General features: G+C 35.1%; 1 protein-coding gene across 1 annotated transcript in view; it reads right to left on the bottom strand.

Moving 5' to 3' along the window:
• Positions 1–16,383, bottom strand: part of LOC119837373 (synaptic vesicle glycoprotein 2B-like) — a 33,279-nt gene that overhangs the window by 1,152 nt on the left and 15,744 nt on the right. The window contains exons 3-10 of the mRNA XM_038362944.1: positions 7,077–7,238; positions 6,730–6,874; positions 6,138–6,277; positions 5,428–5,675; positions 3,051–3,247; positions 2,431–2,557; positions 1,502–1,634; positions 811–970 (exon numbers count right to left, since the gene is read on the bottom strand). Coding sequence (XP_038218872.1) covers positions 811–970; positions 1,502–1,634; positions 2,431–2,557; positions 3,051–3,247; positions 5,428–5,675; positions 6,138–6,277; positions 6,730–6,874; positions 7,077–7,238 — 1,312 coding nt within the window. The remainder of the gene's footprint in view (positions 1–810; positions 971–1,501; positions 1,635–2,430; positions 2,558–3,050; positions 3,248–5,427; positions 5,676–6,137; positions 6,278–6,729; positions 6,875–7,076; positions 7,239–16,383) is intronic.

Raw genomic sequence — 16,383 nt, 5'->3', positions numbered from 1 at the left:
GTTTGTCTGTTTGTTTGTGCGCACATCACGTAAAATCAACGAATTAAATGCAGACAATGTTTATATACAAAAATTATACGTAACTTGAGGTATAACTTCGTTTTTGTTTCATCGAAATCGGTTTACTCTATCACAAGATATGATTAATTTGATATTCCTACGGGATACGGACTTACGCGGGTGAAACCGCGGGGCGCAGCTAGTCTAATATAATATACAATAACACAAAAATATGTATATAACTAGATGCTCGTCCCGACTTTGCCCGAATATACTATCACCCAAGTCAGTTCATACCCTGTCTGTATACCAAATTTTATCAAAATCCGTTCAGTTGTTTCAGCATGATTGACGGATAAACATCCAAACAAACAAACTAACATTTATAATACTAGTTTGATAGTTTGATTTCTATATAAAAGTTCACCGAAGCCTCTGGGTAGCTTTATAATATTAGTAAAGATAATAAGGTCAAATAGAGATGTAGTTAAATGAGTTTAGTGGATTAATTAAAATAAAACAAAACTTTACTAGATAGCATTGCAAGAAATATGGAGAAACTAGCTGCGCCCCGCGGCTTTAACCGCGTAAGTCCGTATCCCGTAGGAATATCGGGATAAAAAGTTGCCTATATGTTATTCCAGTTGTCCAACTATCTACCTACCAAATTTCATTGCAATCGGTTCAGCAGTTTTTGCGTGAAAGAGCAACAAACACACACAGGCATCCTAACAAACTTTCGCATTTATAATATTAGTAGGATATGTATTAAGGGAGAGTACTGGTGGAACATAAAGCACATATACTCACGCAACTTTAGTTGGGAAGATCTCGCATATGACGCAGAACAGCACCGCCTCGGTGCAGCTGACGATGGCCTCGAACACGCACGACAGCAGCAGGTTCTCCAGCGACGAGCGCACCAGGTTCAGCCCCAGCGCCGCCAGCCCGGAGCTGATCAGCATCATCACTGGAATACGTATGTAACTACTAGCTGCGTGCCCCGGCTCCACCCGGTAGTCGATTATCGTAATAATATCTAACCCATTTTTAAGTTGTATCGAACTGCACATGGTGTGCAGGTTTGATTAAAATCAGTTGAGCAGTTTAGGACTTATGATTCTGTGCTTTAGGAGTCCATCGCGGACAAGTAATTTTTCCCGACAAACGCTGTTCTGACTAACTCTTATCATTTTAGGGGTATGAAAATAAATGTCAGCTGATTCTCAGATAAAATGGATGAATGGATGACAATTGGTAAGATACTTGAAAGAAGTCGGTTAGGCAGCAACATGTAGTTGGGAAGTAAATTAATTTTCTATCGACTTCAGTAAAAGGACCTTAGAACTGTAGACATGGTGGCCTGATTCTTATTTCACTTAAGCCATGCGGTCTCCCGGCTTCCAAATCGGACCAGGAGTTCCTGAGATTAGCTGGTTCAGCACAAACACTTCAGCTGTATAATTTTAGAGAAAGATGTAACACTATGGAAGTCGCGTACCGAGCATGAGCTTCTTGCCGAGCATGTTGATGGTGAGGCCGACCCACAGCGCGGTGGGCGCGCAGCTCAGCGCCACCACCAGCGTGTGGATGTACACCGCGTCGTCGATCACCTGCGGGCACTCCGCCTTGCCCTGCATCCAAACTTACTATTATTCCCACTCAATCTTTAAGTCTCACTCAGACCCAACTCAATCCCGAACTAAAACTCTAATTCCAACTCAACTGTCACTCCAACTTTAACTCATTCTCTAACTCAATAATTTACTTAAACTATAATTCAATCCCTAACTCACACTTTTACTAATACTCAAATTCTAAGTCAAATCTTATTTACTAAATAAGTCTTCCCTTAAAAAACCTTTGTTATCATAGCACAGTTTGCCATTTACCACCGGTTCAGATATTGATAACAAATGTTACATGTTATCTATTTCGTTTACATATTGTTCAAAGGACGGATGTGCTGCGCTTTTTGCTAAATTTCACGTAATTTTGCGTAATGCGTCGCTATCTTTAGTAACATTAATCACTAATTCGTCAACTAGACGCTCGCCCCGGCTCCGTCCAATTATCAAGATACCTATTTTATCCCAAGGGAGCATTTAATCGGAACAAAAAGTATCCTATCACCTAAGTCTGCTTATACCCTGTTCTTATACAAATTTCATCAAAATCCATTCAGTAGTTTCAGTGTGATTGACAGACAAACATCCAAAGAAACAAATTTTCACATTTATAATATAGTGTGAAGTGTGATAATGTGATAGTGTGATAGTGTAAGTGGGATGTGATATTACCCAGCTATTAGTATAGTAACTTGCAATTGAAAAAAATCAATAAAGTAAATGTTTTAGTGGTGACGACAGTAATGCGGTATTAAAAGAAGAAATATGACTGTTTCACAACAATAAGAACCCAATAACCAACCAAGAGCTCGGAGCGGGTGACGTTAGCGGACACTTCGCACACGCCGGCGGATATGTCCGGGTACAGGGACGAGAACTGGCTGAACCGCTCGAACAGGTCCGGGAACCACATCATCAGCGTGTAGTAGCTGGAACAGGCATAAATATAGCAATTATAGCTATATCTAACATATGACGTGTAGATTCTTTGAGAAGTCTCATGGTTTTATTACTCCTACGGCTGGTATAGCATGCTCGTTGGTGATATTGACAACTAATTCTGGGAATTTTGATTGATTGAGAAAAAAATATGTTCTATGTGGTACAAAACTACCCAGTTTACATGACTAAGTTGCTACTAGTTAGCGAATTTTGCTATATTGGTAAAGAAAATCATGAGAAAATCATAATGTAAAACGTGAGGCATGCCTTGTGTGTGCCCGTACCCCTCAAGTGGACACAAGACTTTATCCTCCTATTATTACACAAGTTCAAGTCAAAAACAACAGAACAAATCCTACAAAGATTTATTAAAATGGCATAACTTTAACCAAATCATACATATTAATAATAATCGTAAATATACGTATAGTTCGGATTTGATAAAATACAATTTATTGGTGATCTACGGCGATATCTCACCTGAACATGAGGCCGAAGTCGACGAAGCAGCAGAGCACGAGCAGGCCGATGTAGGGCGGCGTGACGAGCATCTTCTTGCGGCGCCAGAAGGCCTGCCAGCGCTGGCTCCACGTCAGCGGCGTCTTCGTCTCGTTGCCGTTCGGGTCCGCCACCACGTCCTCCTCCTCGCCGTCGCACGCGCTTATCATTGATTCCACCTGCATGAGTTTTACATCACATGTGTGTTTCTGCTTTTCCGACGTCGTATATACGAAGGAGGTCCGCAATTAGACTCTTTTCGCTTTTTTAGTTTTTACCTTATGGTTTTTTCGTTACAAATGAACAATTTTGAGTTGAGCTTTGATTGACGTGATTGTTTTTGTTTGATTGATAAATTTGAAGTGGTACTTGCCCCAGTGAATTTTATGGTAGACTTTTTTTGCAGAAATTATTCATCTACCATTGTGCGTTTTAAAATTTAACTTAAGACAGCATAAAGCTACATAATTACCGAGTGATAAATGTATTAACCCATTTTTTTTATACAGATTTCTTAAGTTGACTTTTGAATTTAAATGTATTAACCCATCAGCAACCGGGGCCTGTGACTAGTTTCATATTAGAAAGCGACTTCAAAAGTCAACTTAAGAAATCTGTATAAAAAGTTTGTTTCCGTCGTCATCTTTGTTCATAAATACTTACAATTTCTGAAAATAACTGAAGCCATCTGGTAACTAAATTATTTTTGTTATCTAAAGAAACTGCCGTCCAAACAAGAATACCATAAATTATCATTTTCACAGAGTTTGTTCAGTTTTAAATAAAGTATTCATAAAACTCACTTTCTAAGACAACAATTTTACATAGACCTTTTTTGTATCAACTTAATTCATGGTCAACCATGCCAATCTAAATAAAAACTTGTTTTGCGAAGGCGTGATTAACAAGCAATGTTAATTAGTCCATCTCTAACGTAGAATTGCTTTGAATTGAGATTTAAAAATATAAATAGAATACTAAATGAACTGAGGAACTTTATAATCTAAACTTTATACTAAATATAATCTTTTACTATGTAAACATGCAAACAATGTCGAAAACAATTTGTGATTTAATTTTGATGTAGTTTCTTTTTAAATTCACAAATATTTTGGTTCCTTCTTTATAACATACCGGTAAATTTAGATTCTGTTTCCTAGCATTATAGCATAGGCCATTGCGTTATATAATATTTTATATAACGTAAGATAACATTATTTTAAGAGTACAATAACTACATAGTATAAAACAAGGTTGCTTTGTATGCAATATGCCCCTATGTATGCTTAACTCTTAAAAACTACGCAACGGATTTTGATGCGGTTTTTTATGCAAAGATACATTGAAGAGGAAGGTTTATATCTATACATATAATAAATCTGTAGAAAAGTCATTTTTGTACATTGAAAAAATTAAAAAAAAAAAGCCAGTGTGTGAAAAGATAACTAACAGAACCCATTTCCATCATTTTTGATATTTTTGTTTGTTGGTCTGTTTGTTTGTGCGCACATCACGTAAAATCTACGAATTAAATGCAGACAATGTTTACATACAAAAATTATACGTAACTTGAGGTATAACGTAGTTTTTGTTTCATCGAAATCGGTTTACTCTATCACAAGATATGATTAATTTGATATTCCTACGGGATACGGACTTGCGCGGGTGAAACCGCGGGGCGCAGCTAGTCTATACTAATATAATAAAGTTGAAGAGTTTGTTTGTTTATTTGCCTACTAATCTCTAGTCTCGCACTAATCTCAGGAACTACTGGTCCGATTTGAAAAACTCTTTCAGTGTTAGATAGCCCATTTATTGAGGAAGGCTATAGGCTATATATGTACCGCGGGCGAAGCCGGGGCGGACCACTAGTGTATAATAACATCTATTAAACTGTTCCGAATTTAACGCATGCGTAACCACGGGAAAAATTAAAACGGTTATTATTATTATAATTTAAAGAGCAAAGTTGTGAACCACAAGCAGAGCATATAATAATGTAAGCTTTATCTGTACTATAACAATTTAAATTACATCTGTATAAATTATTGCATTCATCCATTTATTAAATTTTATATTTCATTTAAATTGACAATAATGTAAACAACCGATTCTACCACGTGACATAAGCAATACTTTATTTTCATCCCTTTCCTGACAACAGATTCAACGTATATTTATAAGATTTTAGATTTTCCTTTCCCGTGGAATTTTCGGGATAAAACCTATCCTATGATCTTTCTCGATTCTCACATTATCTGTGTATAAAACTTCCGAATCGGTTGAGTGATTTAGACGTGTAGAACAGACAAAGAGTCAAACAAACAGACCGTGTACCATAAAACAATGTGTAGCTAACCGGGAAGTCCCTCTCCGTGAGCTTGGTGTTGACGACGAATATCCTCTGCAGCACGTGCAGCGCCTGCTCCGTCTTGTCGGCGTGCAGCAAGTAGCGCGGGCTCTCGGGGAACGGCAGCAGCAGCAGCACCACCAGCAGGCTCGGCAGCCCGCACGCCGCCACGAACACGCGCCACGACGTGTACTGGAACGCCGCGCCCTCCGCCGTCAGGTTGAACCGCGGGTCCTGGATTATCAGCCAGGCGATGCCTGCACGGAACGGGTGGTATCTATCATCATCATCATCAGTTTGTATATATTTGCACTGCACAAGCCTCCTGTGATGGTTCCGGCAATGGCAAAAACAACAACGCTGCCAAGTGCGGCTGGCAAATGTCACATGTCGTCGATCTTTTTGTTTCTCGGACATAACGTTTTCAAGCTGTGGTGATGCGGATGAGGCATAGATAATTGAAAATTCAATTTACTTTGACAATTTACAGAAACAAGAAATGAGACAATATGTGTACAAACTCATTCATCTAAATCTATTAAAGTATTTAGTAATTGTAGCAAACCAAAAAAATGAATAATTATTATGGAAAATACTATATTGCTTTAAATTAAAAAAGTGCAAAGGAAGAAATTTCAATAAATTGCTTCTATTATTTTTAATTCAATTCCTTTAGTTCTTGGTATATACTGTGGAATAAACACCAATCTTATTTATACCTGGCAACAAAATGGTTCCAAAAGTCCAGAATACTTCCAGCCTGCACAGCATCACGTCTCGATGCCGCAGCGAGAGGAAATCCCCGAAGTACGGGAACACGAGCCCCGTGGCGCCGATGATGCCGAAACCCGAGAAGAACCTGAAACCAGCACATGTCTACACACAATGGGTACGCCGGCGCTGATTGAAACCGGCATAGGAGTGGGGGTTGGTGGGTTTAGCAAGAGTAGCGTCGGAGAATTATATTTGTTATTTTAAATAATTAAAAGATATAAAACAATAAACACTTCCTGAGAGCTAATAAAACGCTAAATTTAAGACATTTGATATTTGAGATATTTTGAAGAAGGTATTTTATGACAGAGAAAGGTAAGTAGGTGTAAAGCAGAGTTGAGTGGTCACCACCATATTTCTAACACCTCTATAAAATATCATTTAACACAAGCACTTATTTCCATTAAAAATACTTATGACTACTTCACAAGTTAAGATCACTATTACCAATGAACTTAGCTAATATATTATGATCTTTCCAATTCATATAAAAGTCCCTGCTATATTGTTTTTATTAATTTTGTGATTTAGACATACCTGCAAGCGAGGAACGCTGGAAATGTCTGAACAAGACTGGACAGGAACGCCGCTAGAGCATCCAGGAGCAGGGCTCCAATAATAGCCTTTTTTCTGCCCCGGGCGTCCGCCAGGTTACCCCAAAAATAGGAACCTACGCACATCCCTGAAAGAAAGAAGCTTATATTATAATTTTATAAAAGGAGTCTTGCAGAGTTATACCCATACTCTAGTGGAAAACACTCGCAAAGAAATAACTAAGAAAATACCAAAATCCATAAAAAAGCAAACAAAATATTAACAAAATATCATATGTTGCAAACCTTTAATTTCAAAAACCTATTTAATCTGCCAGTTGGTTCACTCACCAATAAGCGGGGTGGCAGTGAGCCGGCCCTTGTCGCTGGAGGAGAGGCTGAAGTCGCATTCCGCAGCCGGCAGCACGAAGCTGAGGGTGGTCGTGCTGAGCGCGCACACCGCGTACACCGCGCCGCATGACATGAGCAGCAGCCATTGGAAGCAGCCGTAACCTGGCCGGGATAACGAGTTAGAAACGCCTTCAGAAATCGTCTTGCTAGAAACATTCCATATATTGCAGATATATTTTTATATACCCCCTCTGAATCTTAAAATCAACAAACCGTCTAATCATAGAATACAGACATAGGGGAATACGTATGATCAATCACTTAATCTTGCCAAGGCTTTTAAATATAAATGAATCTTAAAATATCTTAGAACGTGTGTTTTAAAATTCTACATTGTGTGAGATTTCTTAGTGATCAGAAAACGCATCATTAGTTTATATGTACATGATTTTTATTTTGTTTTTGTGTAATAAGATTACATTAATAGTATCCACTTTCTATTGTAGAATAATGAACAGCAAAGATACTTGGATTCTGACACATTATAATTACAATTTTTATCTTCTACTGCCTTCCCTACCTAGGTACTCTACCCTTGTTCAAGCTGAAACCCTATGACTGTCATCACTGTTTACAGAAGTGACGTCACTACATAAAACCAAACAGGAAAACGGGTAAATACGGAATCATAAATTGAGTCCTCAAAATGTGTTCAGCAAATGTACGGTAAATTCCGGCAGTGTCTCAAAATCCTCCTATAATCGTAAAATAGTCGTAAACGGGCCATTAATGACTTATAGCTCATAAACTAAATCAGATGTTATCATTTCAAGCCGGCAGTAATACGCCGATGGTTTGGACTAAATTATTTTATAACTCCCAATCCTGGTGGTGGTAGCCAGTCCTGTCCTCATGTCCGTCATGTCCTAAACTTTAAAGTAAACCACTTTAGCGTAATAATATACAATGATAAAACCTAAAGTGTAGACTTAGAAGTTAATATTGTTACATCTAAATATTAGTTCAAATACATATGTATTTTAAGACATTTTTATCAAAAAAAGGAAAATAAATAAAATTGAAAATGAATGAACACAAACTTAAACACGTCTTCTTACATAAATTTACAAAAAACATATCGTTAAAAGTGCTATATATATGCTAAGCAATAAATCGCAAGAACAGTCTAGCAACCGTCTAAATTCTTAAGACGAAAGTCTAAAGGACATTACATAACATTATTAGAAGCACGTAAACACGAAAGCTGTCAAGATCACCTCGCCACCTTTACCCTGAACTGAATTGAATGTTTTATGTACGTCATGAAAACGTGGTAGGTCGTATGACGGCGATCTGCGAGCTTCGACTGCTGGCAGACAGTCAAATTTCCTGACGCAAGGCAGAGTATGTAGCGGAATAGAAGTAAACATTATTGCATTATTCAACTACCAATTATTTTAGGCCTATGGCACACAAACATGTTCAATAAATAAAGACTTCATAACTGTCCACTGTATATAAACAAATTTGTATCGATGATTTTGTGCAAAATATAACTCCCAAAACAACAATCAACACGATCGTCTCTTCGTTACTCCTACTTATTTTAATATTTATACAAATCATTTTGAAATAAAAAATAATTTTATGTGGAAAAAATTATAATGTAAAAGAGGGTTATGTTGAAAAAATATCGATTAGCATTACTGGAACTAATTCATTAAATTTTGAGATTTAATTTACATTCATTTTACTTCGTTATTTTTTTCCAATTAAAATCAGTAGTACTAAAGGAATCTAGCTACAACTAGTTCTAACTGCAAAAAGCGCAATACCTATCTAACGAAAAACGGGTCGGCCGGTGATATGAACATAGTACACAAATTAGTAAAACCTTCGAATCTTCTGTATCTCATTGAACGCCAATTGTCTCCATCATAAGTACTTATAAGATTTATCGACATGGTCATCGCGGACCGAGCATAATATATATACCTAGGTCTTAACAGTGATTCAAACGAATGCTTGTTAATTTAATCGCTAACTGTCCCAACTTGCGTCTTATCAAAATGTTTGTAAATACGAAGACAGCTGACACAAGGCACATTCAGATATAAATAGACGAATAACACATTCTAAATAATTTCAGTTTGATTGTCCGCACTTACGTTTCAATTGCTAATTTAAAATGACTTTGTTTCATATTCCAAGATCGCTAGAAGAGGTTTGAATTGCAAATACAGACAATATAGGAAAAATACAGATAATATAGTAAATGAATAATTCAACAATAAATATTTTAATCTCTTTATTTTCGAAATGAGCGGGATATCTAATCATAAAAAAATCAAATTAAACTTTTAGTCCCTTACTTCTGAGCACAGTGTTCCTTTCCTCTTCCATTGAATCAATCAAAACTAAAACAGTTATAAGCCGAAAATGAGGTTCATAAATAAAGCCATAAAATTCATGTCTCGTTAAATTTAAAGCATAAGTAAACACTGTTAAATCCAATGAAATCCATCCATACGAAATGAAATCCAGTCACATAAGTTTCAGGGCTAGGCAGCTAACAAGATTGGTGGAAACCCGATACAATTAATTCGGGTCGCCGGAGGGGAGAGGGACGTATGTGCCCTTGATGCCAGTGACTATAATTTAATGAATTTTTTGAATTATGTAACCTATAGTATTATGTTAAATGTATATCACTCAGGGTTTACGTACGTTCCAACGCTGATAGAATTTAAAAATGGGTACAGAAGTTCCTGAGATTAGCGGTTAAACAAACAGATAAACAACTCTACTGCTTTATGTTATTTTAGAATAGATGGCGTGATCTTTTAAGTACGCACTAATTTTAATGGTCCGCAAAACAGAATTTAATTAAGTATTTAGAGTAACCTACAGAGAAAGTGTACAGGTTATTTGTACATCTGTCTATTCCAATAAACTGGACATGGTAGTTGGTGGCTTATTTAGTCATACATTTTTAACATTTATGCATATTTAATTAAATAAAATCTGAAGTCGAAACTCTAAATTTCACGTGACCTACTACTTTCGCGGGCTTTTCAAGTGTATAAATGTTTTTTTTTAAATAATTTGTAAAAACCATTTGACCGATTTCAAAAATTCTTTCACCATTAGAAAGTTACAGCATAGCTGAATGACATTGCATATAGTATATGTACCACGGGCGAAGACGGGGCGAACAGCTATATGATATTTTTCATTCCACTTGAACCCAAATTGTTTATGCCTTTATGGAAGTCGGTCAAAACCCATAACGGCATGGTGATAACATTTACATAGAAATTATCCGGACGAGTGAGCTTGCGCATTCGTTCGGAAACTAATTTATGTTAACCTTCAATTACTGTTTTGCTGAAAAGCGTGTAAAGTTAATCGAATTAGTGCGACGAGTATGGTTTAAGTCGCGTGGATCGAGGTTATGATTATTCTTATATTTTAACTACAAGAAAATTATAAATATAGCTAAAAAAGCTGATAGAATCAACTAAATTACGTCAATTGTTCATATATAAGGAGTATACGTAAGGAAATTATTAAACCCAGGCATAAAATAGATTCATTAAATTATTGTATTGTCACGGATCCTCTATTTATTTATTTATTTATGTATAAACAGGTACATCAACAGATCGCATATGTAACATTGGTAAAATAATAATTACAGATGACAATATTCTTATGCTTGACCCTATTACAGATGTACACAACATTATATATATAATAAGTGTACACAGTTTGAATTAAATCTGTCCTTTTAAAGTGGATCAAAAAAGCCTCTAGAGTATACAAACATACAGGTGAAGCTAACATAAGTGTGTTAACACATAGTTCTTAATATAATCTTGAATAATACTTGTTTACTATTTATACCATTGTTAAAATCCTACTAATATTATAAATGCGAAAATTTGTAAGGATGTGTGTGTGTGTGTTTGTTGCTCTTTCACGCAAAAACTACTGAACCGATTGCAATGATATTTAGTACGTAGACAGCTGGACAACTGACAACTAGACTAACATATAGGTAACTTTTTATCCCGATATTCCTACGGGGTACTGACTTACGCGGGTGAAACCGTGGAGCGCAGCTGGCAAATACATATTTATCAGGTTGCTGTCAAAGTAAATATATCTTTTCCAGAAGAAAGGTCATCGATGTTTCTATCTGTCTTCTTTAAGAACGAGGAAGGAGCCGTGGATGGAAAGCAAGTTCGTCACAAACACGTGTGTCGTATCATTTGAATTAAATCATGCACTGTCACGGGAGACGGTCAATAAAGCCAGCTACATTATCATCATGAACCGAATTGATCCACGCTTTATTTTATTGTTTTATTTGGTGTGAAGGTAGCGAGCTGCACTCAGAACGATTGTAGATTATTAGCGCAAGTGCTCTCAATGAGTTCGCTATAAATAAATACATTAAAATCGGAAATGGTTGCGCCGGAGCGTTGTATTCCGTCAATACAATCTATACTTCTGTACTAATATTATAAAGCTGAAGAGTTTGTTTGAACGCACTAATCTCAGGAACTGCTGGTCCGATTTGAAATATACTTTCAGTGTTAGATAACCCATTTATTGAGGAAGGCTATAGGCTATATATGTACCATGGGCGAAGCCGGGGGGACCGATAGTAATGTAATAAATCGGTATTGCTTCGCTCGCCTTTTTGTAGGTTTCGTACCCAAAGGGTAAAACGGGTGTGTATCACTAAGACTACGCTGTCTGTATGTACAGATCATTTGTACAGAACCCTTAAAGTCGCACGTTTTTATTCTTATTGAAATGCAGCAGTTGAAAACAGAAGCAGGTACTCCAGCTGTGAAGTAACTAGCAATGATTACGGATATTAACGCTGCAACTACAGAAAATCAAAATTGAATTAAAATAAAATCTAAATATAAAATACACTATCAGTGCTCCTTGAGTATATGTAAGCCTGGTACATTGTTATGAATTTCGAATCGATTTGTAAACAATATTGTTTAGTAGTTGAAGTACTCTTCCAATCCATAACAACCTGGTACATTGTTTTGGATTACGGGGTAGTTGTGTAAACAAGGGGCGGGGTTTCGTGACTTTCTCCACCCCTTTTACGTACAGCAAAATAATTTGTAATGTCTTTCCTTATACATTACAAAATTTCTAATTTATTTACAGTGTATCTCTCTTACTTTGAACTAACCAAAGCACGCGACCACGAGAAGCAGGGTCACGTAAAAAAAACTCTTTATGATTATAATAATAATAATATTTCTTTTCTTAGGCCTCTGAAGGCTTCTTTTTAGTAACATGACTTAAATAACGATGTTAGAAAATTTTATTAAAATATTTATTAAACGATATAATTTAAAAATAAATATAAATCTACATAATTTTTTTTTTTTAATATTTATGGGCAGTATTACTTTTTGATGCAAAAAAAATAACGAATTAATCAATCAATTTATTACTTGTGAAATAAGTAACAATTTATTTTATTAAACGTATGATTTTGTACAAATACCTAAAAATTTGAACAGGTTTATAATATGGCATTAAAAAGAAAACCTCCAACTCTCTTACAATATGCATTCGTATGATTCTTGTAAGTTTTGATTTATTAATAATATCAGCATGAAAAGCTGCAGGCTAAACTTATACTCCCAACTATATGTTCACAAGCGTACAGATGATGCACACAGGCAAACGCAGGGCGGTTTCACCTCCCTTCGGTGCATGCTAGCCTGGTACCCGATGTTTTGATTATAGTGTAGTTGGCCGCTTGTGAATGAATGCATTTATTTTATTTAAATGATTTTTTTTACACTCACGCTGTATGAATGAGTAAGGCAGCTTCAGCAAATAAACTCACGGATAGATTGTCATTTTAACTGCCGGATAAATTAAACAAAACATAAATATGCAGAAGTTGTTAAACTAGCCATAAAACCTAGAAAAAATAATTTAAACATTTTAAAAATAATTAATTTAAACCACACATTTATTTATACCTGTTACTGCCATCGTTATAGACGAGTCCACTTCAGAGTCATGACAGGCAATAATCAGTCAGTAAATTAATATGAATCAACCACAAAAATGTGTGAAAAAATTGATCAGTTAAAAGAAATCATATTGAAAATAATTTAAAAATACTTTCCTCCTATTTGTTAGCAAATATAGTAAAGACAATATTAAATTATGGCTTGAATACAATGATCCTCTTTCTATTCATGACAACCTGGTACATTGTTTTGAGTTACGAAACAGTACCTTGCGTAGTACAGGAGCACAGTGTAAAGAGAAGCGTAATTTAGACAGTAAATGTTCTATCAGTATTAATGTAGTAAATGTAGTAGTAAATGTTCAATCAGTCAGACAGACAATCAAATATTTTTGATTTTGATCTTTGATTAAATCACTTACGGAGTTATGGGACACACAAAAAATTTAAGTTCTATAATTTTTGCTTTGGCAGACGTTCCTCTTATATTTTATTCCTATAATAAGTTTTGCCAGCAAACACTTAATTGTGCATAATATTATCAACAAAAATAAACAACAAAAATAGCGTTTTTTTATAAACATTTGTGGATTTCAGCAAATAAAGCCAAAGCTTCTTATATTTTGGGACGTTTAACAAGCGTTATATGCGATAATCACCTGCTGACGGAATGATATCTCGCTGAAAATGTAAAGAGACATATAAAATTTTATAAAGTCCTAAACTTTAGACATAAATGTTGTTAGAAAAATGTGTTTATTTTTTAGGTATTTTAATCTGACATATAGAAATTTCCTACTCCTGGCGGATTAACGAATTCATAAAAATTGTATCACTCGTAAAAATTCAAAAATATTAGAGAAAATTTAAGAACTATATTCAATAAATATGACAGGCAAAATTTGTTCCAAAAACCTCATAATTCCCTTGAACCTTCTTATATCATCTGTGCTAAAGATAAACAATTCAAACGTTCTCCCAAATAACATGACATTAGTCTGGACAGCGTCTACACGAACCTATGTTTTATTACGCAGAGTCCAGTCATGTTTTGTGTCTACGTGATTTTTCCGCAGCTATTTTGAAGCGCGTAAACATCGTTATAATCAAACAATGGACGTCGTGTTGTGTTACAGGTCTTGTGGGTGGGTATTGTGACTAATCTAGCTCACTATGTAAGTCCTGTCAAAGTGAGAACCCACTCATTACTTTATGCTTTCATGCTTGTAGCCTGGTTGGACTTTGTACCCATTTTTACAAAAACTGCGCATACAAAGTTGTATGAAAGTTGACGCACATATAGGGAAAAAGATTCATTAAATTAATAAAGACAGTACCTGGATGACCGAGCTTTGCTCGGTATAACTTCGCGAAGTTAGATTGTTTATAAGCGTTTTTTTTCCAAGATCGTTTAGGCATTTTAAGTGAACACGTGCATTAAGAAGACACAAAACAATATAAACAATTAGTCTAACCTCAAAGCAAACACTCATTGACTTCGTTACTTAACAATGCCATCTGCTGGAACTTTAATTATTCGCCAAAAAATAGTATTAGTATTTTTATTCGCCAATAGATGTCAGGAAGAGTCGCTAGTTTTAAGTCGATAAAACACAAATATGACATTTTCTAAAAAAGATTCCTAGCTAGATCGATTTATCGCCCCCGAAACCCCCTATATACTAAATTTCATGAAAATCGTTGGAGCCGATTCCAAGATTCCAATTATATCGTTTAAAGATATAAGATTATATAATTTGACACTCACATGTCAATATGATTGAATTGTTATTAACATAAATGGAACGAACTTCAAAACCACTCAAAAGCGCAAAATAAATTAATTTAATTACTATAACGCTAACGCTAAGCGCTACCCCACTCGTCCAACAAAGCCAAGTAGGCTATTGCCTACTTGGCTTTGGCCTATCTATTATAGGTATGTAGTAATGTACTACTTGTGTTACTATGTAGTAAGTAGGTAGTATCTATCTATTATCTATTTCCATTAGACCTGCCTTGAAAGTCGGTTAAAAAGATGCATATTGGTAATTAATGAAATATTGTAATCTCATTTACTTATACAATTAATTTCTTAATCTTACAACACATTTCCTATAATATCGAATAATCAATCAAACCAATACATAAACCTCTTTATAGCATGTCGACACGCAACGTTCAATTGACCGACATTTGGGAAAAGTTAATTCCCGGCATAATATATAATAAGTTCAATGTATTCACAGCTTAGTCTAACAAGAAAAAATGCATTAAATTACAAACAAGTCACTGATTGTCGACAATAGTTATATAATCTCTAAGATTATTCTAACATATAATCTAATTTCAATCTTAAGGTAACACATTATGTATAGGTATATAAATTTCTATATTTTTAAACCTACCGTCACTTTTATTTGTTTTGTCTGGCGTCGAAGTGAGTGGAATTGGGTTTTTCCGACATTTAAATACAGGGAAACCCGTGCATATGCACCGGTACGACGCGATATATTGATTTTAAAATATTCAAGTTTCACAACGTCCCTAAGGGCCAATAATATTTTCACTTAACTTGATACAAGGCACCAGTTATTAATACAATCTGTAATCCTTTCGCCAAAGCTTACAAATCAAGCTTTCAATGGATTTAAGTATAAAATTTAAAACGTATCCATTACTTTGTAATTGCATATTATGCCCAATACAACACCACCTACGTGATTAAGTAGTATGTACCGACCTCAATTTATATATGATTTAGATTAATATGACGGTACAAATATGAAGCTCTAAGTTCGACCAGAATTTTAATTAACATTTGACTTTTAAAAAAGAATAATTATAATGAAAAATTTATGAGGCGATGAAATAACAAATCATCTAGACTGATCGCCTAGTTATAATTTTTTTTCTATTCTTTAAAAATTTCCATGGACCATTTCAAATATTATTTCAGAGTTGCATATATGTATGCGATTCTTGAGTGCTATATACGTATATGGACGGACTGCACTAGTCTCTTTAATAAACTAAAACAATGTATAAATCTGCTTCGTAAACAACCCGTATTAGCTGCACCAATTAAATTGTTTTCATTTGCTTATATTAATAGAGTTATAAAGGAAGTATACGAATTACGTTTCACTTTGTAATGTTACTACTAAGTATTAATCATATAAGTTATTCTTCATTTAGGCACATGTATGTTATACTTAGTCTGGCCATAAATACTGTTACACTTAATTATAAAAAAATATTACATTTGAATTTCGAATCTGT

The sequence above is a fragment of the Zerene cesonia genome, chromosome 3, assembly GCF_012273895.1.
Source record: "Zerene cesonia ecotype Mississippi chromosome 3, Zerene_cesonia_1.1, whole genome shotgun sequence".
NCBI classification, from domain to species: Eukaryota; Metazoa; Arthropoda; class Insecta; order Lepidoptera; family Pieridae; genus Zerene; species Zerene cesonia.
The sequence above is the reverse complement of the archived record's forward strand: the minus strand, read 5'-3'. Positions and strand labels throughout refer to the sequence as shown.